General features: G+C 48.8%; 1 protein-coding gene across 2 annotated transcripts in view; it reads right to left on the reverse strand.

Moving 5' to 3' along the window:
• Nucleotides 1–9289: 9289 nt before the first annotated feature.
• LOC308265301 (solute carrier family 22 member 4) overlaps nt 9290–25339 on the reverse strand; it is a gene marked incomplete at both ends in the record, with an annotated part of 46301 nt that continues 30251 nt past the window's right edge. Inside the window, 6 exons of one of the 2 annotated variants that reach the window (XM_080698917.1) lie at nt 9290–9365; nt 11781–11916; nt 13248–13430; nt 14986–15200; nt 17514–17608; nt 20713–20839. In XM_080698917.1, coding sequence (XP_080555043.1) covers nt 9290–9365; nt 11781–11916; nt 13248–13430; nt 14986–15200; nt 17514–17608; nt 20713–20839 — 832 coding nt within the window. Of the gene's footprint in view, nt 9366–11780; nt 11917–13247; nt 13431–14985; nt 15201–17513; nt 17615–20712; nt 20840–25339 lie in introns of both variants that reach the window. The other variant, XM_080698916.1, reaches the window with a different exon arrangement.

A 25339-nucleotide genomic window follows, 5' to 3' on the forward strand; every position in this document is an offset into this window, starting at 1 on the left:
GCTCCCCGCCGCCCGCAGCCCGGGCCTGGGCGCCGGCGGGCGGACAGTGCGGCGCGAGCGAGGCGGCGAGGCGCGCACCGGACCCGGCTCCGACCCCGCAGGCCGCCGCTCCCGCCGCCGCCGCCCCGGCCCCGCCGGCCTTACATAGGGCGCGGGCCGGGGCGGGCTCCGAGCAGGGCCGCGGGCCGCCCGCCCCGCCCCCGCCGGCGCACGGGCAGCGCGGGGGGCGTGGCGACGCGGCGCGGGGGGCGGGGCCTGAGCGGCGCAGGGGCGGGCGGGGCCTCGCCGAGGCTCGGGAGGGGCGGGGCCTGCGCGGCGCCGGGGCGGGGCGAGGGGCGGGGCCTCGCCGAGGCTCGGGAGGGGCGGGGCCTGCGCGGCGCCGGGGCGGGGCGCGGGGCGGGGCCTCGCCGAGGCTCGGGAGGGGCGGGGCCTGTGCGCAGAGGCGGCGGCCGCGAGGTCCTTGGCTTGGAGGCCTCGGTTACCCCTCCCGTACCCTGCTTCCAAGTCTTCGCGGAGGTCCGGAGGGAATGTGGCTGACCCAGGGTCGCAAGCACAGCGCTCGGTGACACAGGCCTGTAATCCCAGTACTTGGGAGGCCGAGACAGAGGGATCTCAGGTTCAAACCAAAAAATAAACAAGGGGCTGAGTATGTAGCTCAGAGGTAGAATGCCCCTGGGTTCCATCCCCAGTACCACAAAACACAAAATTAAGGTGAGATTAATTTTAGTAACATGTTTAGTTAATCTGCTATATAAGTACGTTATCACTTCATATAATTGATATGGAAATTATTGAGATATTCTACATTCTTACCTAAAAATCATTGATCCTCCTTCCATACTGACTCTTAAGAAATCAGTGTGTATTTTATGACACATTTTAATTCGGATTCTCTGGCCGCACTGGAAATGCTCAAAATCTACATACAGCTAGTGTCCGTACGATTGGACGGCACTATTGTAACGCTTTAATTATTGGGTTACTAAATTTAGCACTGCAAGGTACTCCTTTCTCATAAAGATTTTTTTTCTTTTTTATAGTGCTGGGAATCGAACCCAGGGCCTCATGCATGCTTGGCAGCTTTTTAACAAAAACAGTGACTTAGGTATGGAAAGAAAATTAAGTATACATTAACTTGTAATTTGTAGATGTAAAGTGTAATCCTTTGGGTAAGCAGCATGTAAAGAGACTGTCTTCCATGTTGAAAATAAAAGTGCAGAAGGAGAAGCTTATGTTGCCAGAAAGTTTTACACAAGGAATGCAGCCCTTTCCATAAAACATACATTTTTAAATGGTGGTAACGTGTTAGCACAAGCGTTGGTCATTCCTCATACTTGACTGTCCGCTCTCTGGGCTCCTGAAAATGCAGGGCTATGCCTTCAAAAGCCTTAATGCTTTCTGACTTCTTAAGTAACAGTCTCATCTGGAACTAACTGAAAACGAAAGCACAGCCTCTTGAAAATAAAGCTGCTTCTTCTATCTTAAAATATTATTATAACATTTCAAAATAGATGAAAGTTTCTAAGAAGAGAATGTTGACTCCTGTCCAGACCAAACGAGGTGAAAAGAGTCTTATTTTAGCATTAGGGAACTATCAGTTGAGGATCAGAAAAACACTCATGAAAGGGTCTGAGAACAATTCAGTGCACTGCAATTGTTAAGAACTTGCTGCAAATCTTAAGAAAACAAACCCTTTGTCATAAATGGCTGCTCGCTCACAAGCTTGAAGAGCCGCCTACGGCGGCCATTAACATTGGAATGCTGTTGCGTCTTTTTAAAGATGAGAGAAATCGGGATCTGAACCAGTTCCCTGAGGCCCTTTGTTCCGCAAGATTCTAAATTAGAATGCCCTTATTTTACTAATTATTTATTTAGTGGTTCTGTGGTGGGTGCGGAAACCAACCCCAGGGCCTGGTGCGCGCTAGGTAAGTGCTCTGCTGCGAGCTACATCCCCAGCCCAGCAGATCCCCACGTATCTGTAAGAGAAAGTAAAGCTGCTTTGTATGGCAGAGAGCAGGTTCAGGGTTAGAACCCTAGATTCGATGGGTTCAAATGCTGGATGTGGTAGCTGGTCTCCTAGCAGGTCCCTGGCTCCTGCTCTGCGGACCATTTGTAGGTCTCTCCCACTCGGTACCAGATTGTTCTTGGTAACCCATCCCGTAGAGGAAGCCGTGGAATTAACATGCTTGTAATGATGACAATGTGAGGGATTCTCATCCTTCTCTGGGAGAAGAGGGGTGCCATGTTATATGTGCAGCCCTTCGGGGGGAGGGATGTGACGGCAGAGAATGGGGCCTGCGGAGGGTCAAGAGGCCCTGGGCTGCACGATCTTGGATTGAAGGCGCAGTGCCTCCTGCAGCGCGTCTCCAGGTGGCTGCGATGGTCTGACTGTCACCCCTCGAGGGACTCTGAGCAGAACCCCGCAGTTAAGTGGCCCCTGGTTTCCTGGCCCTGAGGAACTGAGAGAGCTAGAGGATGTTTGTTGTAAGCTGCCAAATTGGGGGATAATATGTTAAGAGGCACTAGATATCTTAACACGCCGATTATGTGAATCAAACGATAGGATGCAGCCCAGAGAATGAACATCTATAACTCCTTGATTCGTTTGACTTTTTATCCCAGAGTAGATTTTTGCAGATAATCCTATAATGACTTCCAAGATGAGAGACTGTAGAGTGTATCGATAAAGGCCATAGCCTCTGTCTACGGTGCAAAGAACAGAATCCAGTGGCCGGCTCTGAAGTTTCCTACACCTCGATTTCCCAGGATGATAGTGCTAAGCGCCTAGCACACCTTGAGCGCAAAAGACATCCTAGTCGAATCCTTTTGAATTATCCGGGGTAAAGAGGTGCCTTGGAAAGCCTGTGCTGGCCAGATGCGGGTGTCTGGAAGTCCTGTGGGCCGGAGCCATCAGCAGTTCCTTGCCCAAGGGAGAGGAAGTATCCAAAGGAGGAAAACAGAAATGCATAGAAAGAAGAACCTCCGCCGGCTGTCAGCCCAGCATTGGGAGGCTGAGGCCGGGGACCGTGGTTCCCAGCCAGCCGCAGCTACTTACTGAGGCCCTCCGCAACTCAGTGAGACCCTGTTTCAAAAGAAAGAATAAAACACTGGGGCTGGGGGTGTAGCTCGGAGCTGAATGCTCCTGGGTTCCATCCCCAGTACCACACACACACACACACACACACACACACACACACAGAAAAAAAAGAAGTGAGGTCTGTCAGAGCAAAAGCGCTGGGTGGGAAACAAGGTCCCCGAGTGGAGTGGAGTGATGGACGGGGGGTGGGGCCGGGTGTGTCTCTGGCCCCGAGGGAGTGAGGTACGGGCAAAGGTCAAGGGGTAAAGGTCAAGCACCGGGAGGCTGAGGTGTAGGGTTAGTCATCCTTTGGAGCACAGGTCACCAATCCTGGGCTCGGGAGAGTTCACCAAGCGCGGTTTGTTTACTGGGCAGCCTGGGAGCGGCACGCGCAGGAACCTGCCAGCCTGCGTCTGTGACACGAAGGAGCCCCGGGCTGGGGGTGGCTGTGGGGCCGAGGGAAACGCAGAGAGCCGGCCTGCCTGGCTCTCAGGCCCTTGGGAAGTAGGGAAGAAGTTGTCTGTGTGTGTCAGGATGGGGTGGGGGTGGTATTCAGGATTGAATCCAGGGGCAGTCTACCTCTGGGCTACATCACCATCCTTTCTATATTTTATTTGGAGACAATGTCTCACTAAGTTGCTAAGGCTGGCCTCGAACCTGTGATCCTCTTTTTTTTTTTGTCACTGAGGACTGAACCTAGAGGTATTCTACCTATGAGTTACACTTGCAGCCTTATTGTTTGTTTATACTTTGCAGTACAGGGTTGGAACCCAGGGGCATTCTACCTCCAAGCTGCACTCCCAGCCCTATTTTTTATTCTTTATTTTAAAACAGAGTCTCACTGAGTTGCAAAGGGCCTCACTAAGTAGCTTGAATAGCACTCCTCCTATCTTAGCCTCCCAAATGCTGGGATCACAAGTGTGAGCCACCACATGTGGCTTTATTCTATATTTTGAAGCAGAGTATCACTGAGTTGCTGAGAATCTTGCTTGTTATTGAGGCTGGCCTTGCTTGAATCAGTGATCCTCCTGTTTCAGCCTCACAAGTACTGGAATTACAGCTGTGAGCCGCCTCGCCCTACCTGGGTAGCCTCCTTTAGAGAGACAGGCCCTGAGGGCAGGGGAGTGCTCAGAGAGCAGCCGGGCCTCCCTGGAGTCAGGGCCAGGAGATGGACAGAGCCCCAGGGATGTACCTGGAAGAGGAGCTTGGCTGTGGAAGGGACAGTTCCAGAGGATGCAAGAGCAGGGAAAGCCAACCAGCAAGGTGAGCAGGTAGCCATGAAGGGTGGGGAGCACCAGGGCCACTTAGAATGGGAGCCTCACAAGAAGGGTCACGTTTATACGTCTGCAAGGAGTTTATCGCAAGCTTCTCAAATTCAGGTTTTCTGTGCCAAGGCGCAGAGCCTCTGGGTGATAGTTCAAATCCATATAACTTTTTACAATCGGTTTAACAGCCACTTGGCTATAACCTTGGTGATAAAGTCATTTCCCTCAGAAGAACCGGCTTGGCTTGGCTTGAATCAGGGTAGAGGTGACGGCTGCTCAGGCAGAATGAATGGAGAGGTATAAAGTGGCCAGCTCTGGATGGGAGAATCCAGACCTGGGTGGCAGCTCCCCAGCTCAGCCAAGGCCACAGGCAGGCTTTCCCCACGTCTAGAAGGAGCCCACCCACAGCAGCAAATTTGCATCCCTTCCCTTTGCGCTGGCATCAGGGGCGGGTAGAGGTTGGTGGAGGAGCACAGGTCTAGCATGGTCCAGGCCCTGGTTCCATCCCCAGAACCACAAACAACCACAACAAGAAGAGAATTCTTTGGTTGCGGTGTAACTCAGCAGTAGAGCTCTCGTCCAATTAATGTGAAGCCCTGGGTTCCGTTACTTAGGAGACACTCAATAAAAGTCTTTTTCTTTAACTTCCTTATGATTAAAAAGTAATGTGTTAGCCAGGCGTGGTGGCGCACGCTTGTAATCCCAGCATTCAGGAGGCTGGCACAGGAGGATCGCAGGTTCATGGCCAGCCTCAGCTACTTAGTGAGGCCTTCTGCACTCAGTGAGACCCTGTTTCAAAATAAAGAATAAAAAATAGGGCTGGGGTGTAGCTTGGAGGTCGAATGCCCCTGGGCTCCATCCCCAGACCCGCCCACCCACACACACAAGTAATGTGTTGTATGTGAAGCATCTGTGAGGTACGGCCAGACAGAAGAGAGACTAATATGGAAGTCATGGTCATCTGCAATCCATCCAAAAGCACCTACGTGTACATGTTTGCTTAGCAGTGCTGGGGACTCCAGGCTTTTTTCATGCCTTATAAACACACTTCATTTATTTATTCATTCATTATTTAGTTAATACTCTGACTCTCTTTGTGTGTGTGTGGTACTGGGGATCGAACCCAGGGGCATTCTACTTCCGAGCTACAACTGCAGCCCTGTGAAACAGAGTCTCACTAAGTTGCAGAGGGCCTTCTAAGTTGCTGCGGCTGGCCTCAAATCTTGGATCCTCGTGTCTCAGGACTTAGGAAGGGGACTAGTGAGCACAGACTTGAAGAAGCAGAGCTAGCCGGGCAGATGAAGCACCCCCAGGGACCGGGGACCAAGAGGAGCAGGTGGCACGAGCCTGTGATCCCGGGATCCCAGGACCTTGGAGCTGAGACAGGAAGATCACAGGTTTGCGGCCAGCCTCAGCAATTTAGTGAGGCCTCCACCAACAGAGCGAGACCCTGCTTCAAAAAGTAAAATAGGGCCCAGGGTGTTGTTCAGAGGTCGACTGCCTCTGGACTCACAATTCACTCCCTAGTAACACACACACACACACACACACACCATAGCCAGAAGGAGGAAAACAGTGGAGGGTGTGCTAGGAGTTGGGAGAGTCGGCCTATAACCGTGGTGACCATAGAGGACTGTCCACATCAGGAGACTTTCTGAATGAAAGGCCGGAGTGGAGGCCATTCATAATACACCGCCCCGGGAAGTGGCTTGTCCAGGACAGACGGTGACAGGCGATCCTCTTTCTCACAGCCCCTTGTCAGGACGCGCACTTTTGAAGATTACTGATCAGCCAGTCCAGAGAGTGAAGGGGCCTCCGTTTCCTCTCCTATGCAGAAAGCAGGGAGTAATCCGGCCGCAAGAGGGACTTCGGTGATGGAGGAGGGACCCCAGTGGAGCCGGGGAGCTGATCTAGGGGAGGATGGGGGGGGAAGGAAGGTGAATTCATGCAGGCAAGGCTTCCACTGATGCGTATATATGTGAGACTTCCAAGGGGATCTCGATGTCAGGTATGGGGAGCGGGGGAGCGGGGGAGCGGGAGCCCCCCAAGCACTGTGCAGGCCTGGCCCTATCACCCCAAACCACGCGATGGTGGGAGACTGCAAGGCACCAAGCACAATATATTAAAAAAGCAGCAGCCTCCGACGGAGACTGGAAGCTGGGGAGGTTCCGAGTGATCTGATCAGGACGGCTCCGTGGGTGTGTAAGTAGGTTAAAGGGAAACAGGCGCAGAACCCAGGGGGAGGGGCCTGTCAGGAAGCCAACAGAACCCAAGCAAGAAACCAGATTCTAGACGTGTTGAAACTGTGGCCAAAGACTGTGTCCACGGGCCGTGTGAGAGAAGGAGCGGACAGAAAAATCGAGTTGCTGGCTACTGAGACGAGAGGGCTTGCGGTGGCGCACGTCTGAGGGGAAGTTAGGAGCCCCAGTTCAACCTGGGTATCTCCAATTCAACACCCAAGTGAGGGCTCTGAGTCAGCCCGTGAGCCTGGGTTTCTGGGCTCTCCCTGAATCTGGTGACTGTCAATGTAGAAATGATTTTCGAGGGAGACTGGGATTGAATGCATACGCATTCTACCTGCAAGCTACACTCCCACCCTTGTTATTTTGAAATCGTGTCTCTCCCTGAATTGCTGAGACTGGCCTTGAACCCACAATGGATCCTCCAGTCTCAGCCTCCCAGATATTGAGATTACAGACGTGTGTCATAGCCCATAGTTTTATAGAGATGATATTTAAAACTCTCAGACTGGACTTTTTAAAAAAGAAGAGAATAGCCAGGCGTGGTGGTACATGCTTGTAATCCCAGCCTTTGGGAGGCTGAGACTGGAGGATCACAGTTCATGGTCAGCCTCCGCTACTTAGTGAGGTCCTTTGCAACTCAATGAGACCCTGTTTTAAAATAAAGACTAGCCGGGTGTGGTGGCTCACGCTTGTAATCCCCGCGCTTGGGAGGCTGAGACAGGAGGATCGTGCAGGTTCGAAGCCCGCGCTGACTTAAGAGACCCTGTTTCCAAATAAAAATATAAAAAATAAGTCTGGGAGTGTAGCGCGGAGGTAGAAGGGCTTCCAGGAACCCCAGTACCACCAAATAATAATAATAATAATAAATAATGACTAAAAAATCAGACTGGGGGTGTCGCTTAGAGGTAGAATGCCCCTGGGTTCCAACCCTAGTACCGCAAAAACAAACAAATAAAAAGGTAGAGAACCAAAGTCTGAGTTCTGCACTCCAGTGGTAGCAGTAGGCGTGATAAAGAAGAACCAGGAAAGGGGCTGGAGCAGGAGCCGCCCACCGGGAGAACGCAAACCGGGCCAGGGCCTCGTCCTAGAAGTTTTTCAAAGAAGGAGCAATGAGCTTGTCAAGGGCCTCCAGAGGCTGAGGAGGAGGACGGCAACTTGGCCATGTGATTAAGAGACACCAGGGTCCCTGGGGAACTTTATCAAGCTTTTTAGTGAAGGGTCGGGACTAAAGCTTATTTGTAGTGGGTTCAAGAGAAAATTAGAAGAACAACTGGAAGTCAGCCAGGTGTGGTGGTGCATGCCTGTAATCGCAGGTTCAAGGCCAGCGTGTGGTCACTTAGCAAGACCCTCTATCAAAAGCAAAATAAAGCTGGTTGTGGTGGTGCACGCTTGTAATCCCAGCATTTGGGAGGCTGAGACAGGAGGATCTGGGTTCTCCACCAGCCTCAGCTACTTAGGGAGGCCCTTTGCAACTCAGTGAGACCTTGTTTCAAAATAAAGAATAAAAAAAAAAAAAAATAGGGCTGGGGGTGTAGCTTGGAGCTAGAATGCCCCTGAGTTCCATTCCCAGGACCACAAACAAAACAAAACAACAACAAAAATCAAAATAAAAAAGGGTCAGCCAGGCGTGGTGGCGTAGGCTTGTGATCCCGGCATTGGGAGGCTGAGACCGGAGGATCGCAGTTTGCGGACAGCCTCAGCTACTTAGTGAGGCCTCTGCAACTTAGTGAGACCCTGTTTCAAAAAATAAAAAGAATAAAAAAATAGGACAGGGGGTGTAGCTCGGAGGTCGAATGCCCCTGGGTTCCATCCCAGACCCTCAAAAAAAAAAAAAAATAGAAAAAGAAAAAGGGGTCAGAGGCAGAATGCCCCTGGGTTCAACCCACAGTAACACACACACACACACACACACACACACACACACACACACACACATAGCAAGTATACAACAATCTTTTCTGGGATAGACAGTACAGGAGCTGTCCAGAGTGGGGTCAAGAGAGAGTTATAATGCCTAATGAAATTCTAATAAGTGCTATATTATATTGTTTAGGCAATAACTACAAAAAAGACCGCATATGGTTGGTAAAATGTAAACACGATATGCCTAACTATGTGGGACTGTGTTGGGCCGTCCACAACCAGCTGGGTGGAGTCCAAGGATCGGAACCTGCTCGCTGGATAATCATTTGCTTATAGACCGCGTGAGTTCACTTCAAAACTACTACAACGTTGAGTGTGCTGGTTCACGTTCTGGCTCTGTAACAACTCCTGAACAGTAAGAGTATATTTCCACATGTACATGTGCATACACACGCACACACTCACACACACACAGTTGTCATCTAGTAAACTGTATTAATACAATGATCTTTTTATTTGGATAGCATTTGTATGTTTAGAAATAAGTATTAATCTTCTTATGGAAGAACCAAACCCTTGACTAACACATTTTTAAAAAATTCTTACAAGTGTATTTCATCAAATAAATTAGTAAGGAAAACTCTCTTGAGTTTCCTCTGCTTGTTTTATTTTGTTTTTAAACAAAAGTTATCTGGGAGAATGGTCCAGAGCCTACACGCAGTTCTCCGTGGCAGAGTCCGTTCCAGCCGTTGCGGTCTGTCCCTCTCGGCAGGAATCTTTGTTTCTTCACACAGTCTTACATCAGCATCTTCTTCTGTTTGCCAGATGTGGTAGAAATTTCATCAGAATGCAGTTATTCGAACTTTTGGAACTTCTTCCCTCTCCACCGAGTCTCTTGATTTTCTGCAACATCTGAACCTAAAAACAAAATAGCTGCTGAAGAAAATACAATAAACTCTCCTCAAAAAGCCAAACTCACACACACACACACACAACTCTTTTCTAATCAATGACCAAGTAATGATTTGAATGCTAATTGAAGAACATCATGCATTTATGTCTAGTACTTTATGGTTTTGAATATATGGGGCCACCTTTATTTATTATTAATTAATTAATTTATTTATTATACTGGGGATGGAACCCAGGGGCATTCTACCTCCGAGCTACATCTTCGGCTTTATTTATTTATTTATTTAGAAACAGGGTCTCACTGAGTTGCGGAGGGCCTCACTAAGTAGCTGAGGCTGTCCGCGAACTGCGATCCTTCTGTCTCAGCCTCCCAAATGCTGGGATTACAAGCGTGTGCCACCATGTCTGGCTTTATTTATTTATTTATTTATTTATTTAGCAGTACTGGGAATGGAACCCAGGGGCTTTATACCTTCAAGTTATGCCCCCATCCCTATTTTTTTATTCTTTATTTAGAAACAGGGCCTCACTGAGTTGCAGAGGGCCTCACTAAGTAGCTGAGGCTGTTCGCGAACCGCGATCCTCCTGTCTCAGCCTCCCGAATGCTGGGATTACAAGCGTGCGCCCCCACGCCTGGCACTAAAAGTCACAACTAAAGTAGTTACATCCTTAGAAGAACGGACATTTAGCTGTCCATGTCTCAGGGCCTAGGATCCATCCACACAGGGACGCATCTTGATCACAACCAGCCCAGCAAACACTTTATCTTACATAACCTCAAACAGCCACACAAGGTAGTACCACATCATAGACACAGGTTCTACAGATAGAACCCTGAGGTTCAAGGAAACATAAATGACTTGTCCAAAGGCGTGCAGTAGAGGAGGGTCTGAAGCCAGGCAGATTCACCTTGGGATCTACGCTTCTCCACACCACTTAGCTTTTAAATGTTTGCCAAGCTGTGGTATCAGAGAAAGTTACTTGGCTTGGCCGCTGGCTCCTGACACCGAGACCCTAAATCCTGAGTCACTTGTAATCTCCTGGAGGACGGGGGCAGTGAGGATGACTTGCGTTCTACCCGGGCAGCTCCTGAAGGAGCCCTTAGCTGGTCACCAGAAAGGCCAAGCCTTGATTCCAGAGCCTGGACTTTTGACTCTGCTCTCTCATTCTCTAAAGATAGTGGCAGCAAAGCCAGGCGTGGTGGCGCACACTTGTGATCCCGGCATTTGGGAGGCTGAGGAGGGAGGATCCGGGTTCGCGGCCAGCCTCTGCTACTTAGTGAGGCCCCCCACAACTTAGTAAGACTCTGTTTCAAAATAAAGAATAAGCCAGGCGTGGTGGCGTACGCTTGTAATCCCAGTACTTGGGAGGCTGAGAAAGGAGGAATGTGCAGGTTCAAAGCCAGTCTCAGCTACTTAGGCTCTCAGCAACTTAGTGAGACCCTGTTTCCAAATAAAAAAATAATATATAAAAAATAGGTCTTGGAGTGTAGCCCAGAGGTACAGTCTGGGATCCATCCTCAGTACCACAAATAAAATAAAATAAAATAAAATAAAATAAAATAAAATAAAATAAAATAAAATAAAAATAGGGCTAGGGGTATAGCTCAGAGGTCCTTGGGTTCCATCCCCAGTACTGCAAAAAAAAAAAAAAAAAAAAAAAACCTTATAATCTCACAGTCCAAGAAATAATATTAAGCTCTTTTATTTTGTATCCATGAAAGTGGACAAGTACTTTTTTTTCATGTGTCAATTGTATGCTTACAGTTCACCTTCGAGACAGGGTCTTCCTGCGTTGCCCTGGCTGGGTTCAAGTTCACGATCTTCCTGCCTCAGCCTTCGGAGCGGCTGGGATGCCCCACTGCCTTTACAAACCGCTCGCCCTGTCCTTGGCCAGTTCTCCTCCTGAGTTGTCTGTCTTTAATTATCTGACTTTCCCTCACTGATTTTAAATGGCTGCTTTTTTAAAAAATCACACACTGAATTCTCATATATTCTTGGGTTTTATCCCAAACTCTCTCCTATCCCATTTATATCTATTGCTGTGCCATTACCACGCTATTTTAATTACCACTTCCAAACAATATGCTTTACTGTCTGACAGAGCCGGTCTCTACTTGGTAGTGTGTGTGTGTGTGTGTGTGTGTGTGTGTGTGTGTGTGTGTGTGTGGTGCTGGGGACTAAACCCAGGGCATTCTACCTCTGAGCTACACTCCCATCCCGATTTTATTTTTTATTTGGAAATAGGGTCTCACTAAATTACTGAGGCTGGCCTCGACCGTGTGATCTTCCTGTCTCGGCCTCCCAAGTCCAGGGTTTTCAGGTATGCGCCACCCTACCTGACCAGTTCTCTTCTTGTCTAGAAGCATCCCAGATATTCTTGCCTGTGTCTTCTTCTGCCATTTAGACAAGTCTCACTTACCCTTTTACCCTCTGCATCTGCTCTAAGGTCTCGGGTAGAGGTACTCCAAAACTTTCAGGGAAGAAAAGGGTGAGGATTCCAATCAGCACCGTCAGACTGCCCATGACGATGTAGGGAAGAACCCTGTAGTAGGCACCTGCACAGTACAAGACACAACACGTCAGTGAGACACGGTTCCCTGAACGCTCTTAACAAACCCTCTGGGGGCACACGCTTGGAACCTCAGTACCTGGGAGGCTGAGACAGGAGGATCACACGTTCACGGGCAGCCTCAACTACTTAGTGAGGACCTTCGCAACTTAGTGAGACCCTGTTTCCAAATAAACAACAAAAAAATAAGGCTGGGGATGTAGGTCAGAGGTAGAATGCCACTGGGTTCCATCCCAGTGCTGCAAAAAAAAAAAAAAAAAAAAAAAAAAAAAGCTGTGCTTGGAAAAGTGGCAGAGTCTAGGAGAGGGCTTTTCAGTCTGAACATCTTCAGAAGAAATAAAAGTCAGCAAAGCCTTGCAGTTTCTCCTTAGGTGACACTGGCTGTACTTCTCTAACCATTTGCCCACTCGATTTTGCCTTATAAGGTTTTCAAATTCTGTCCAGTCAACTGATATTTTCTAAGCTCCTGCTTAATCATGTGATAGAAGGCTTTGCCTGCCAAAGTTCTCTTAAGGTAGCAGCAATTAGAGCTGGGGGTGGGAAGCCGGCAGAGAGAGGTTGACCAGATGTCTCAGGGATAGGTCCTGCCCAGATTAAATACGGTGCAAACTCGTTTTTGCCTAAACCAGTACCCACAGTGAAGGTCAGATCTGCAGAGCCATGAGACCCTGGGTCTTTGTTGTTATTGTTGTGTTTGTTTTTGTTTTGTGCTGAGGATTAAAGCCAGGCAAGTGCCCTATCCCTGAGCTGTATCCCCAGACTTTTTTCACCTTTATTTTGAGACACAGTCTCACTAAATTGCCCAGGCTGTTTTTTTTTTTTTTGGTGGTACTGGGGGTGGAACCCAGAGGCTTTCTACCTCCGGGCTATACTCCCGGACCTTTTTTATATTTTATTTGGAAACAGGGTCTCACTAAGTTGCTGAAAGCCTCACTAAGTATCTGAGGCATCTGGATTCGGTTTTTTTCTGCGGCATTTACAGATAAGGGTCTCCTATGTGATTGGAATAATCATTCCTTCTTTATTTGGCTTCACTAAGGAGAGCGACAGATCCTTATTATCATTTACTTACTTTGTGTGGTACTGGGGATTGAATCCAGGGGCATTCTACCTCTGAGCTACACCCCGGGCCCTTTTTGTTTTTGAAACGGGGTCTCGCTAGATTGTGGAGAGTCTTGATAGGGCTGGGGGAGGAAAGAGGAACTTGCACTTCTTCCAGTATTTTCTATGCTGTTAGGATTTTTCTCCACAGATATCTGATACTTTTCCATTCAAAATGGATGGAAGGGAAGAGCGAAGGGACAAGAGGCGTCTCACCGAGGTAAACGAAGTAGGGGGCGACGATGCTGCCCACCCTGGAAGCCATGGAGGTGAGGCCGACCGCCATGTTCCTGACCAGCGTGGGGTAGAGCTCGGCCGTGAAGACGTAGAGCATGGAGAAGGCCGCGGTGACGCCGAACTTGCCCAGCATCACCAGCCCGATGGTCAAGAAGGAGTACTCTGAGGAGGAGACCCACTGTCAGCGGGGTGCTTTCACAGGCGAGGCTTAGTTGCTTGGATTGGCCTATCTGCTTCCATGGAAATATTTTTCTTAACCTAAAGGACTCCCCAAATAACACTTCTTCAAATGCCCTAAGAGCTGGACGCGCCCAGGACAGAGAGTGAGGGGGCTGTGTACTTTGATCGACTGTTATTCTAGATCATTCTAGATCATTAATGCCTCCAGTGACCTTTGTCCTCTTGTCTTTTATTTGTGACGACAGTTTCATGTTAAGTTGCTTGTGTGCTAAAATAGTTAAGATTAATCTTTAAAGAGAAGGCTTGTAATCCCAGTACTTGGGAGGCTGAGACAGGAGGATTGTAGGTCACAGCCAGCCTCACCTACTTAGGGAGGCAGGCCTTCTCCAACTCAGTGAGACCCTGTTTCAAAATAAAGAATAAAAAATAGGGCTGGGGGTGTATCTCGGAGGTAGAATGCCCCTGGGTTCCATCTCTGGTACAGAGAGAGAGAGAGAGAGAGAGAGAGAGAGAGAGAGAGAGAGAGAGAAAGAGAAAGGACTGGTAGGCTGAGCATAGCAGTGCACGCTTGTAATCCCAGCACTTGGGAGGCTGAGACAGAAGGATCGTGGTTCACAGACAGCCTCAGCTACTTAGTGAGGCCTTCTGCAACTCAGTGAGACCCGGTTTCAAAATAAAGAATAAAAAATAGGGCGGGGGTGTGTGGCTTGGAGGTACAATGCCTCTGGGTTCCATCTCCAGTATCACAAAAAGAAAGTAAGAAAGAAGAAAGAAAGAAAGAAAGAAAGAAAGAAAGAAAGAAAGAAAGAAAGAAAGAAAGAAAGAAAAGGGCTGGCCAGGCACAGTGGTTGGGAGGCTGAAACAGGAAGATAGTAGGTTTAAGGCCAGTCTTGGCAATTCGTTGAGATTTTCAATAACCTAGGAAGACCCTGTTTCAAAGTAAACAAATAAAAAGGACTTGGGGTGTGTAACTCAGAGGTAGAATGCCCCTGGGTTTAATCCTAGTAGTACCAAAAATAATAATAATAATAAATAATGAGAGAGAGAGGGAGGGAGGGAGGGAGGGAGAGAGAGAGCGCGCGCGCGAGTGCTGACACAGAGGAAAAGGTAGAATGTGTGCCTTTGTGTGCTATTTAACAACTTTCAGATTCAGATCATAAAACCACTAAGTGTACACCACCAGCATGCACTATCAGCTCTAGCACTTGCATATACACTTCTGAGAAAAGACTTGAAAGTACCAAGAAACTAGGAGCTGTTTTCTTCTTCTTCTTCTTCTTCTTTTTTTAGTATGACTCAAGAGTTTGGTCTTCCCAGGACAAGGGCTGACTGGGAGGTTCTCTCCCTCTGTAGTTGGTGGTTTCTGCCCCCAGACCCACTCTGCTGTTTAAGCACAGTTGTGTGAACCCAGAAAATGACTCTGGTGGCCATCATCTATCTAACCGGCTTATGAGTGGTCCACGATGTCAAAGGTGAATTATCCAGGAGCAGCGGCTCGTCTTTTCTGGGAAGCTGTTATCTTTGGCTACCTTCTTACCTGCAGGGACCACTTGAATCAAGAGGAGCACGCCTCCTCCCCAGAAGAGGACTCCAGCGATGATGTACCGCCTGGGCAGGGTCCGCAGCAGCAGCCAGGCCGTAACGTAAGCTGGAACTTCAATCAGGGCAGAGAGGAAACAGTTCAGGTAGGCGTCTCCGTGCAAGTTAGGCACGTTGAGGGAGAGAGCAAAGTAACCCACCGAGGTCAGCATCCTGAAAGAGAAAATGGCCAAAAGCAAAGTCTCTCTAAAATCATTTTGTGAGGGGCAAGAGATTGTCTAGGGCTGGGCTGGGGATGTAGCTCAGCGGTGGGGCGCTTGCCTAGCACATGCTAGGCCCTGGGTTTATCCAGAGAGAGAGAGAGGGAGGAGGAGAAGGAGGAGGAGGAGGAGGAGGAGGAGGACGAGGACGAGGACGAGGAGGACGAGGGGGAGGAAAAAGAAGAGGAGGATGAGGAAGGAAGAAGAGGAGGAGGAGGAAGAGGAAAAAGAATAGGAGGAAGAAGAAGAGGAGGAGGAAGGAAGAAGAAGAAAAAGAAGAGGAGGAGAAGGAGGAGGAGTAGGAAGAAGAGGAAGAAGAAGAGGAGGAAGAGGAAGAAGAGAAAGAAGAGGAAGAGAGGTAAAGAGAAGAAAACTTGTGATTTATTTTTAGTCAATTTTTATTTTTTATTTTTTTATTTATTTTGCTACTGAAGATGGAATCCAGGGGCATTCTACCTTCAAGTTACATCCCCAGTCCTTTTTATTATAAAACAGGGTCTTACTAAGTTGCTGAGGCTAGCCTAGAACCTGTAATCCTCTTGTCTCAGCCTCCCAAGTACCGAGATTACAGGCGTGTGCCACCATACCCAGCTGATCTTGTGATCTTATAAGAAATTAAAATGAAATAAAATTACAAATTCAGTTCCTCCATCACACCAGCCAAATTTCAAGTGGCCACCTGCAGAAAGTTCTGTAAGGCACTGCTAGTCTGGAGAGGCTGGGACTCAACAGATTCTCCTGGGTAGAAATTTGCTTCTTATTAACATGACTGAAAAACAAGATATCTGCAGACAGTCAAATGTCTTTACACGTACTAGACCAAGGGTCCACCCAAGAAAAAAACAATTAAACCTTATTTCCCTTGGGATCGCAGCAATTTTCACGTTTAGGAATAAGAGCGGCTTGGATGGAACACGGGCCCCTCGGTCACTGGCTCTGTGGCACTGCTGCTCGGGATAGGTTTGCCTCCATGACACTGGCAGGCTCGGCAGAAGGAAGGCCGCCCAGGAGGACCCCCAGCTGCCTGGGACGCATTTGCGTGATTCAGGGCGGAAGCGCTTTCATTGATTTTTTTTTTTCTAATTCCAGAACAGGATGACTAAAAATAGATGGGTTGCAACCTGAGCCTACTGATTCTGATCGTTGTGTGTGTGTATGTATGTGTGTTCATGTGTGTTCGTGTGTGTTTGTGTGTGTGTTCATGTGTGTCCGTGTGTGTTCGCGTGTGTGTTTGTGTGTGTTTCCATGTATGTGTTCGTGTGTGTATGTTTGTGTGTGTTCGTGTGTGTTCGTGTGTGTTTGTATGTGTTCGTGTGTGTTCATGTGTGTGTCCGTGTGTGTTCGTGTGTGTGTTCATGTGTGTCCGTGTGTGTGTCCGTGTGTGTGTTCGTGTGTGTTTCCGTGTATGTGTTCGTGTGTGTGTGTGTTTGTGTGTGTGTTCGTGTGTGTTTGTGTGTGTTCGTGTGTGTTCATGTGTATGTCCGTGTGTGTTCGTGTGTGTGTTCGTGTGTGTCCGTGTGTGTGTGTTCGTGTGTGTGTCCGTGTGTGTGTGTTCGTGTGTGTTCGTGTGTGTGTCCGTGTGTGTGTGTTCATGTGTGTTTGTGTGTGTTCGTGTGTGTTCGTGTGTGTGTTCGTGTGTGTTCGTGTGTCTGTGTGTTACTATTATGTAGTAGGCAGGCTCTTTTTTCTCACTCCCTTTTTCTTGCAGAACGCTTTATAAGCGTAGTACACAAAGCCGCCTCGTCATTCCTGCGCCTTCGCTGCCCCCATCAGCCCCTCTACAAGGTGAAATCCTTGTCGAGGCTCCAGGCCGTGGGGATCTCCCTTCAAACTCCCTGCTCAGCCCCTAGGTCAGCATCAGGAAGCAGGAGCTGACTGAGCAACTCTGCCTAGCACCAGGAGCACCGTGCGTCAGCACCCCATCACACTAGCAGAGAAGGGACCCTTCCCAGAACAACTGCAGACTTAATATTGTTTCCTATATATATTTTTTCTTTTTAGTTTTTGGTTCCATGAATTAAATCAAGGCATTTCTTTTTTTTTAATGGAGATTTTTTTCTTTATTGAGAAACTTAAGAACTGAGGACATTAAATAAAACCAATTTTTGGAAGGGGAAAAAACCAAAACCCACATAACTTAGAATTTCCTCAGTTTTATTTTTGCCTCAAGAAAACCCAGGCGTTGCCATGTTTTTCCTGAGTCGAAGAAAACCAGTTGTACGCTTGTGTGCTGTGTGCTGGCATTCCTAGGTTACGTGGCACTTACCACAGCAACAGAGACATGATGGTGATGGTGGCAATGTTCCGGGTCCGGAACAGGTCTAGGATGTAAACTTTCTGCTGCTTTAAGCTGGTTAGCTCCTGTAGCTAAAAAGAAGAAGAAGAAGAAGAAAGGCAAATAAACATGAGATTAAGAAGTTCTAAGTCTCCTTGGCCACAATGTCTGGGGAAAGTCTCTGCAGCGACTCCTGTGTCACCATGAAGATACCCACGACTCTGCGGGGAGTAAGAGTATCGCATATATATGTTGTTCCAGCGCCATCACGTGTGGCAGCCCGTTCTAGACAGAGGCCCTTGAAACATACAGCTCCCCCGCCAGCCCGTCTCCTTACGCGAAGCCTGGCTGCTCCCCCAGCCTGCCCTAGACGCGGCCACCCATAGATGTCTCTCATCACCCTGGTCTGTGGGCCTCATGGCCTGTTGAGTGGGGAAGGCCACGGAGCCCCAGGCAGCCAGGAGACCACGTGTGCTTTCTTAGACTTTTCTTTTTGTTGTCTGTTAACATCAAAACAGATTCTGATTAACTGGGACACTTTAGGAAAGTTACTACTTATCTTCTCTAAGCCTCGGGTTTACTTCTCTGTAAAATGGATATATAAATCAGGAATTGAGAAGATAAGTGAAATCACTAGCTAAAGCTTAGCATAGTACCTGAGCCATAGTAAACGCCTAATACATTTTAGATATAATAATAATAATAACAATATTATTATTATTATTATTATTATTATTATTATTATTATTATTACTGCATCATTGAGGGAAAGATGCTAGCCATCACGGTTAGTGGCAATTTCTCTTTTTCTTTCTTCTTTTATTTATTTTATTTATATTTTTGTACTTGGGATTGAATACAGGAGCATTCTATCTTCAAGCTACACCCCAGCCTTTTTTTTTTTCTTATTTGTAAATAGAGTCTTGCTGAGTTGCTGAGGCTGGCTTTGAACCTGCCATCCTCCCGTCTCAGCCTCCCAAGTACTGGGATTACACGCGTGCGCCACCACGGCTGGCTCAGTGGCCAGTTCTTACTGCTGCTTATAGGCTTCATTCCTTCACTTTTGGTTTGCAGATGTTAACACAGGGTCCTTCGAAGCTGCTGAGGGACCTTGTGAAGTTGCCGAGGTTAGCCTCAGATCTGCGATCCTCCTGTCTCGGTCTATCAGGTCCTGGATGACAGGCATGCGCCACCACACCCACTGCAAGAGTGATGTCTAGGATGGCGCCACTCTATTTTTTTCCTGTCCAAGTGAATGCTACTGCCCCTAACAACGTAAAAAGGCACAGCCTATGCCAGCGTGTGCTTCAACGCCGCAGAGACCTAGGTTGTAACTCCCAGCTTAATGGCTAGGTGGTTTCTGGGCAAGTCACTTAGTTCCTCTGTGCCTCTGTTTCTGAAAAAATGAGGCCAACAGTAGTGCCTACTAGCACTCGGTGAGCACGGCCCTGGCATCCGCTAGGCTCTTGGTTATTCTGAACGCCAGGGTTGGTGGGCGCAGGGGTCTGCAGATCCTGGGGAAGGCACAAGGGGGCGCCCTCGCCCTCCGTGAGCTCGTGGGGTTCAGGCCAGGCAAAGCTGGCTGGAAGAACAGGCAAAGGTGCACTCCCCAGCAGGTACTTTGACACTGGGCTTATAAAACAGAACTATATATCTTTATAACAGATAACTGCCTGTCTATTTTTATGATGTTTTCATCCGGGTAAGTCTGTCCTCTGTGATTAGAACGCAGATTCTTGAAGATAGGAATCAGGCTACATAGCTAATAGATACCACTCCTGGCGTTATCTCTGCCTAACTCGGGGATGGACACCTTAACTTGAAGGGCAAAGGATCCGGGCAGCCCTCTGGGAGCCTGGGTTCACGGCCACTGTGACTGAGCTCCAGGCATGCCAGGGGCCCTGCTCCTGGAGAAGGTCCTGACGGGCGGGACAGAGGATCCTAGGTGGGGAGCGCGGGCGTCCCCACGGCCTGCACAGAGCAATGCTTCCTGGGTTAGCCTTAGTGCAGCCTTTGAGCGTGAGGCGGGCACACTACTGAGGTCTTCAGGGGTCCTCAGAGTTCCCCACCCTCCTCCTAGCCAGCACTGCCCTGCCCCGCCTCTCCGTCCATCTCAGGGAGCCCTGCTGCCCTCCTGGCGCGGCCCTGCCCTTCAGTCTTGGGCTGCCCAGCGCCCCTTCTTCACAGCAGGTGCACGAGCGTGCACTCCTCGGATCTTTAACGCTTCCTTCCTGTGTTTACCTTTTCATCTAATCTGATGGCCGCTTAGACACTCGATGCCGCGTTAGCTCGGGGGCTGAACACAGACACACATGTACCCACTGTGGGGATGTGCGGCTCTGTGGAATGTCCGCTTCCCTTGTGGCCAAGCCTTCAGGGGCGGATCCCGAGCCCGCGCTCTAGGCCCCAAGGCCCTAGACATGACACCAGCCAGCCCAGGTACGTGGGGAGCCCAGGGTGGACTAGCCCTCAAACACATTTTTCCACCTACTCTGGACATTTAAAAACATTATCTGTGCTTAGCTGCATGCATGGTTTGAGGCAACGACCATAAAAAATCTGAGATAAGCCAGGTGTGGTGGCCCATGCTTGTAATCCCCGCCCTTGGGAGTCTGAGACAGGAGGATGGCGCAGGTTTGAAGCCAGCCATGCAGGCTTAAGAGACCCTGTTTTCAAATAAAATATATATTAAAAAAACGAGATAAGCTTGCAAAATGAAGGGAACCCCTTGCTAAGCTATATACCATTACCCAGCTATTAGGCTGGGATCTGCAACCCAGGTCTCTCTAGTGTCAAAGCGCACGCTCCCCAGGTTGCAGAGTCTTGCTAAATTGCTGAGGCTGGTCTCACCCTGGGACCCTCCTGTCTAGCCAACCAGGTACTGGGATTATAGGCATGCGCCTGCCTTAAGGTGGATTTGTTTTAAGTGACAGAGCATCACTATGTTGCCAGGCTGGCCCAAAACTCCTTGGCTTGAGACCCTCCTGCCTCCGCTCCCACGGTAGCTGCGTCCCCGGCGCACTCCACCGCGCCAACTGGATTTTACTTTAGAGTCTTCACAGGTGTGCTGCCAACGCCTGTACAGCACCTGGTACCTCGCAGGCACTTAAGAAATACTGAATTAAATTAAATTTCACAAAAATCAAGAATACAGAGCTGACCCGGAGAGGAAACATATTTAAACACTTACCTCTACAGGATCAAATATCACCGCGGGCGCAGCGACCTTGTTCATCCTCGCAGCCTTCTGAATGATCTCTTCCGCTTCATTAAATCTTCTCTGGGATATCAGCCACCGCGGAGACTCAGGGATAAACCTAGACGCCATTTTCCATAGTTTATTATTTTCATTTATAGTATCAAAATCTTCTGAAGCAGGGTTTGATACGATAAACCATACGCTTCGCCAAGATTATTTTAAGTGTGTGTGTGTGTGTGTGTGTGTGTGTGTGTGTGTGTGTGGTACTGAGTATGGAATCCAGGAGCATTCTACCCCTGAGCTATAGCCCCAGCCCTTTTTATTTTTAAACAGTGTCTTACTGAGGTGCTGAGGCTGTCTTTGAATCTGCAATCTTCCTGTCTCGGCCTCCCAAGTACTGGGATTACAGGCACGCAACACCACGCCTGGCTCATTTTAATTTTGTAAAATTCTACTTTGTCTTTTTTCAAATATATTTCTATTTCTAATTGACACACAGAGAGTATAGGTATTGCTTAGGGACGGTGTGACATTTCAATGCATGCATACTATGCGTAATGGTCGCTTGGTCTTTTTAAAGATCATTAGGAGAGAGTCCTCTTAAGATTTCCATTGAATCATAGGGATCAATAAAGGCAACTTTAAGCTTCAAACTGCTGATCAAATCACAGGACTAAGCTGGGCACAGTGGCGCACCCTCGTGATCCCAGTATTTGGGAGGCTGAGACAGGAGGATCGCGGTTCATGGACAGCCTCAGCTACTTAGCAAGGCCCTTTGCAACTCAGTGAGACCCTACTTCAAAATAAAGAATAATAATAATAAAAAAATAGGCCTGGAAGTATAGCTCGGAGGTAGAATGCCCTTGAGTTCCATCCTCAAGATCATTTAAAAAAATTTTTTCCCTAGTATAGTACTGCAAAAATAAATAAATAAGTAAATAAATCACTGGCCTGATCTCCAGTTGGGCTGAAGACCAGGAGCAGGCCACACATGAGGAATGACCTTAACTCCGGCACGTTTAAGCCAGGGCAGCTGCCGCTGGCCATGCAAACCTGAGCGGCCAGTGTCGCTCCCAGCTGGCGGTAGGTAAGAGCCCTGAGAGGAGAGACGTCTTTTTGGTGTCTCCATCCCAAGGAAGACACTGCTGCCTGGCTGGTGATGTTCACGTGGACACTGGGTAAAGAATGGCCAGGCCCCGTGTTCCCTGAGCTCTTACCCTCTGCATTCAGAGGGGGTGGTGCGGGCACTGGTACCACCTGTGGGCTGTCCCCATGGTCAGTAGGCTCCCAGGTTAGCAAGTACCCAAACAGTCTGGAGGAGATGAGCTCCTATGTTTGTTTGTTTCAAATTATTTTTTAAGTTGGGCATAGTGGTACATACTTGTAATCCCAGTACTTGGGAAGCTGAGATAGGAGGATCGCAGGTTCAAAGCCAGCCTCAGCTACTTAGTGAGGCTCTCAGCAACTTAGTGAGACCCTGTTTTGAAATAAAGAATAAACTATAGGGCTGTGGGTGTTGCTCAGAGGTAGAATGTCCCTGGGTTTGACCCCTAGTACTGCAAAAAATTAATTTTTAAAAATTAGAGCCAGGTGTGGTGAGCCATGCTTGTAATCAAAGCCATGCTTGTAGATCAAAACAAAATGTACAGACCAGCCAGCCACCAGCCCCCTCCGCGGCCTGCTAGCACAGGGCTGGGGAAATGAACTGGGACCACGTCAGGTGGGTGACCTGCAGTGGTGAGAGCTGCGCTAGCCACAGAAACTTCTGAGCTAGCCTACTACATCTGTGCCGTCCCTGCAGTAGCCTCTGAGCACAGGCAGCTACTGAGCTAGTGGAACTTGTGCAGCTGAAGAAATGGAAGTTTAACTTTATTTACTTTTAATTAATATCTTTTTGTAACCCAGGGGCATTCTACTTCCTAGCTACAACCCCAGCCCTATTTTTTTCCTTTATTTTGAAACAGGGTCTCACTGAGTTGTAAAGGGCCTCACTGAGTTGTAGCTGAGGCTGGCCTCGAGCCTGTGATCCTCCTGTCTCAGACTCCCAAATGGTGGGATTACAAGCGTGCATCACTACGCCCAACTAAGCCTAATTTTAATGTAAATAGCCACGTGTGGTTATTATATTCATGCAGAATGAGAGCTCTTAGCACACAGTACTGTATACTTCACGGGCATCTCCCTGCGGAGCAGTGTCCCTCGACAACCAGGTTCTGCTTAGAAATACCCTGGGCAAGGTGGCACAGGCCTGTAATCCCAGTACTTGGAGGCTGAGACAGGAAGATGGCAGGTTTTTGAGACCAGACTCAGCAACTTAGCATGACTCCCAGCAACCTAGCAAGACCCTGTCTCCAAACAATGAATTAAAAGGATTGAAAGGGGTTGGGGGTACAGTTTGGAAGTAGAATGCCCCTGAGTTCAAACCCTAGAACTATACACACACACACACACACACACACAAAAAAAAAAAAAAAAACCAGAAGAAGAAAAATTCTACAGGAACTGGGGGCTAGCCTTGACCTTTGATTCCTAGTGTTTATTCAGCCTGGATTTGCCAGAAGTTCCCCACCTGTATCTATGGCCTCTTCCCCTGCTCTGATCAGCTCTATTTTTTATTCTTTATTTTGAAATAGGCCTCACCAAGCTGCAAAGGGCCCACTAAGTAGCTGAGGTTGTCTGCAAACCACGATCCTCCTGTCTCAGCCTCCCGAATGTTAAGATTACAAGCATGTGCCACCACATCTGGCTGTTACTGCCAACTCTTTTAAAGGAGTTTTGAGAAATAAGAAGTCCCAAACCACCTGCAGTGTCTGGGTAGGTTTGCCTCCTGTTTCAGCCCTCTGTCTTTGTAAGAGAGACTTGGAGGCTGCTGTTCCTAGAAGCTCTGCCCTTCACTTGGGCCTGCAGGTGCCAAAGGGGTAACTAAAAAGCAGGGTAAGCTGGGCATGGTGGTGCACGCTTGTAATCCCAGCATTCGGGAGGCTGAAACTGGAGGACTGTGGTTCGCGGACAGCCTCAGCTACTGTAGTTCGCGGACAGCCTCAGCTACTTAGTGAGGCCCTCTGCAACGTAGTGAGACCCTGTTTCAAAATAAAGAATAAAAAAATAGGGCAGGGGATGTGGCTCGGAGGTCAAATGCCTCTGGGTTCCATCCCCAGACCCACAAAAAAAAAAAAAAAAAAAAAAAAAAAAAAGCAGGGTTAGGTCTTGGCATCTCTGCCGCACTTGGGTCTGGCTGCCTGGCTCTGAGTGATTCTCAGAGTGATTCTCAGAGCCCTGGGCACTAGAACAGCAGGCCCGACAGAGCAGCATCTTGTGATGAGTCAAACCTACCCCAGGCAACAGCCATTTTCCCATCGCAGCCCATCTAAAAGTTCCTCCTGAGCAGTTTTGAGACACAATCAACTAGAGTCTGACCAAGACTGCTTGACCACACACGCTCCAACCACCCTTCATGATATAGTCTGGAAGCTCATATCAGCACCAGGGAAGACAGAGCGACACTAGCAGAGCCCTCATCTTCCCGGGAGAGCCGCACGGCTTCAGGTTCCTCTCCTGCCTTCAGCGCTGCTCACCCCTTTGATGGGCGCTTGGGACAAGTGACAGAAGCTAGTCCTTAAGGATCCCCGGAGCCAGGGTCTTTACCCTAAAACTGTACTAACACACTCAGGGCCATTGTTATCTCTGTGTTCAAGTTGGCGTTGGGTGCACAGAAGCTCAAGTCCAGTGGAGCATGTGGACAGCTGGTGGGGTACCAAGAGACTCTGTACCCTAGAATCTCTCGGGAGACTTGATTTACATTAAGCGAGGGTGGGGTGTTGCCTGGCACATTCTGAGCAGGCAGCCGTCTGGCTCAGCAACCCTCCCTTCCGCATCCCTGCCCACTGGCCGATGGACACTGCTTCAAGGAAGCCCCACTCTCGAGCACTGGACGTTCAGAAGAAAGCTATCTGTTCTTATAGGAAAATGAACAGCTCGCTGCTCGTTAGTGCTGGCCCCTGGCGGCCCTCTGTCTGGGACAGTCTTGTTCCCGGTACAGAGTGCTTACAGCCAGCAGCGCTCACGGGCCAGCCCACGGGCAACGGAGGCGAGAACTCTCTCCAGGGCGGAGTGAGCAGCGTCTTGTGGGTTGGGCTTTTCTGCTGGGAACTCTGGGGGAGGGGGGGGCTGAGCATCAGAACTGTCCAGCTGAGATACGTGTCTGGAGGGAAAGATCTGCGACCTCTGGGTGGACCCCCAGAGCGTATCTGTGGGTCTCTCTCCCCTCCCTCCTCTCTGATTGAATCAGATGGTAATAAAACTGATTAATGTATTTTGAAAGTACTAATCTCCTAGGCCAAAATGATAACCAGAGCCAGGGAACACAGATAGCTAAAATCACTCATCCAGAGAGGCAGAAAGAACCTTGTCTGCGTCTAGAGAGAACTTGGAGCCACCAACACCTTTTCCAGAAAATCCAGTTAGCAAGCGGGTTGTGGGAAGAGGGTTCAAGGATGACGACCACGATGATGGTAGCCGTCATCCTAGAAGACTGCTGTGCTCTCCCATATGTGGGTGTTTTCCTTGGAGCAGAGCTGTGTAGATAAGGGCCTCCCGTTGTATGCTGCCCCTCAAACTG

Source organism: Muscardinus avellanarius, assembly GCF_963383645.1.
Source record: "Muscardinus avellanarius genome assembly, chromosome: 7".
Taxonomy (NCBI): domain Eukaryota; kingdom Metazoa; phylum Chordata; class Mammalia; order Rodentia; family Gliridae; genus Muscardinus; species Muscardinus avellanarius.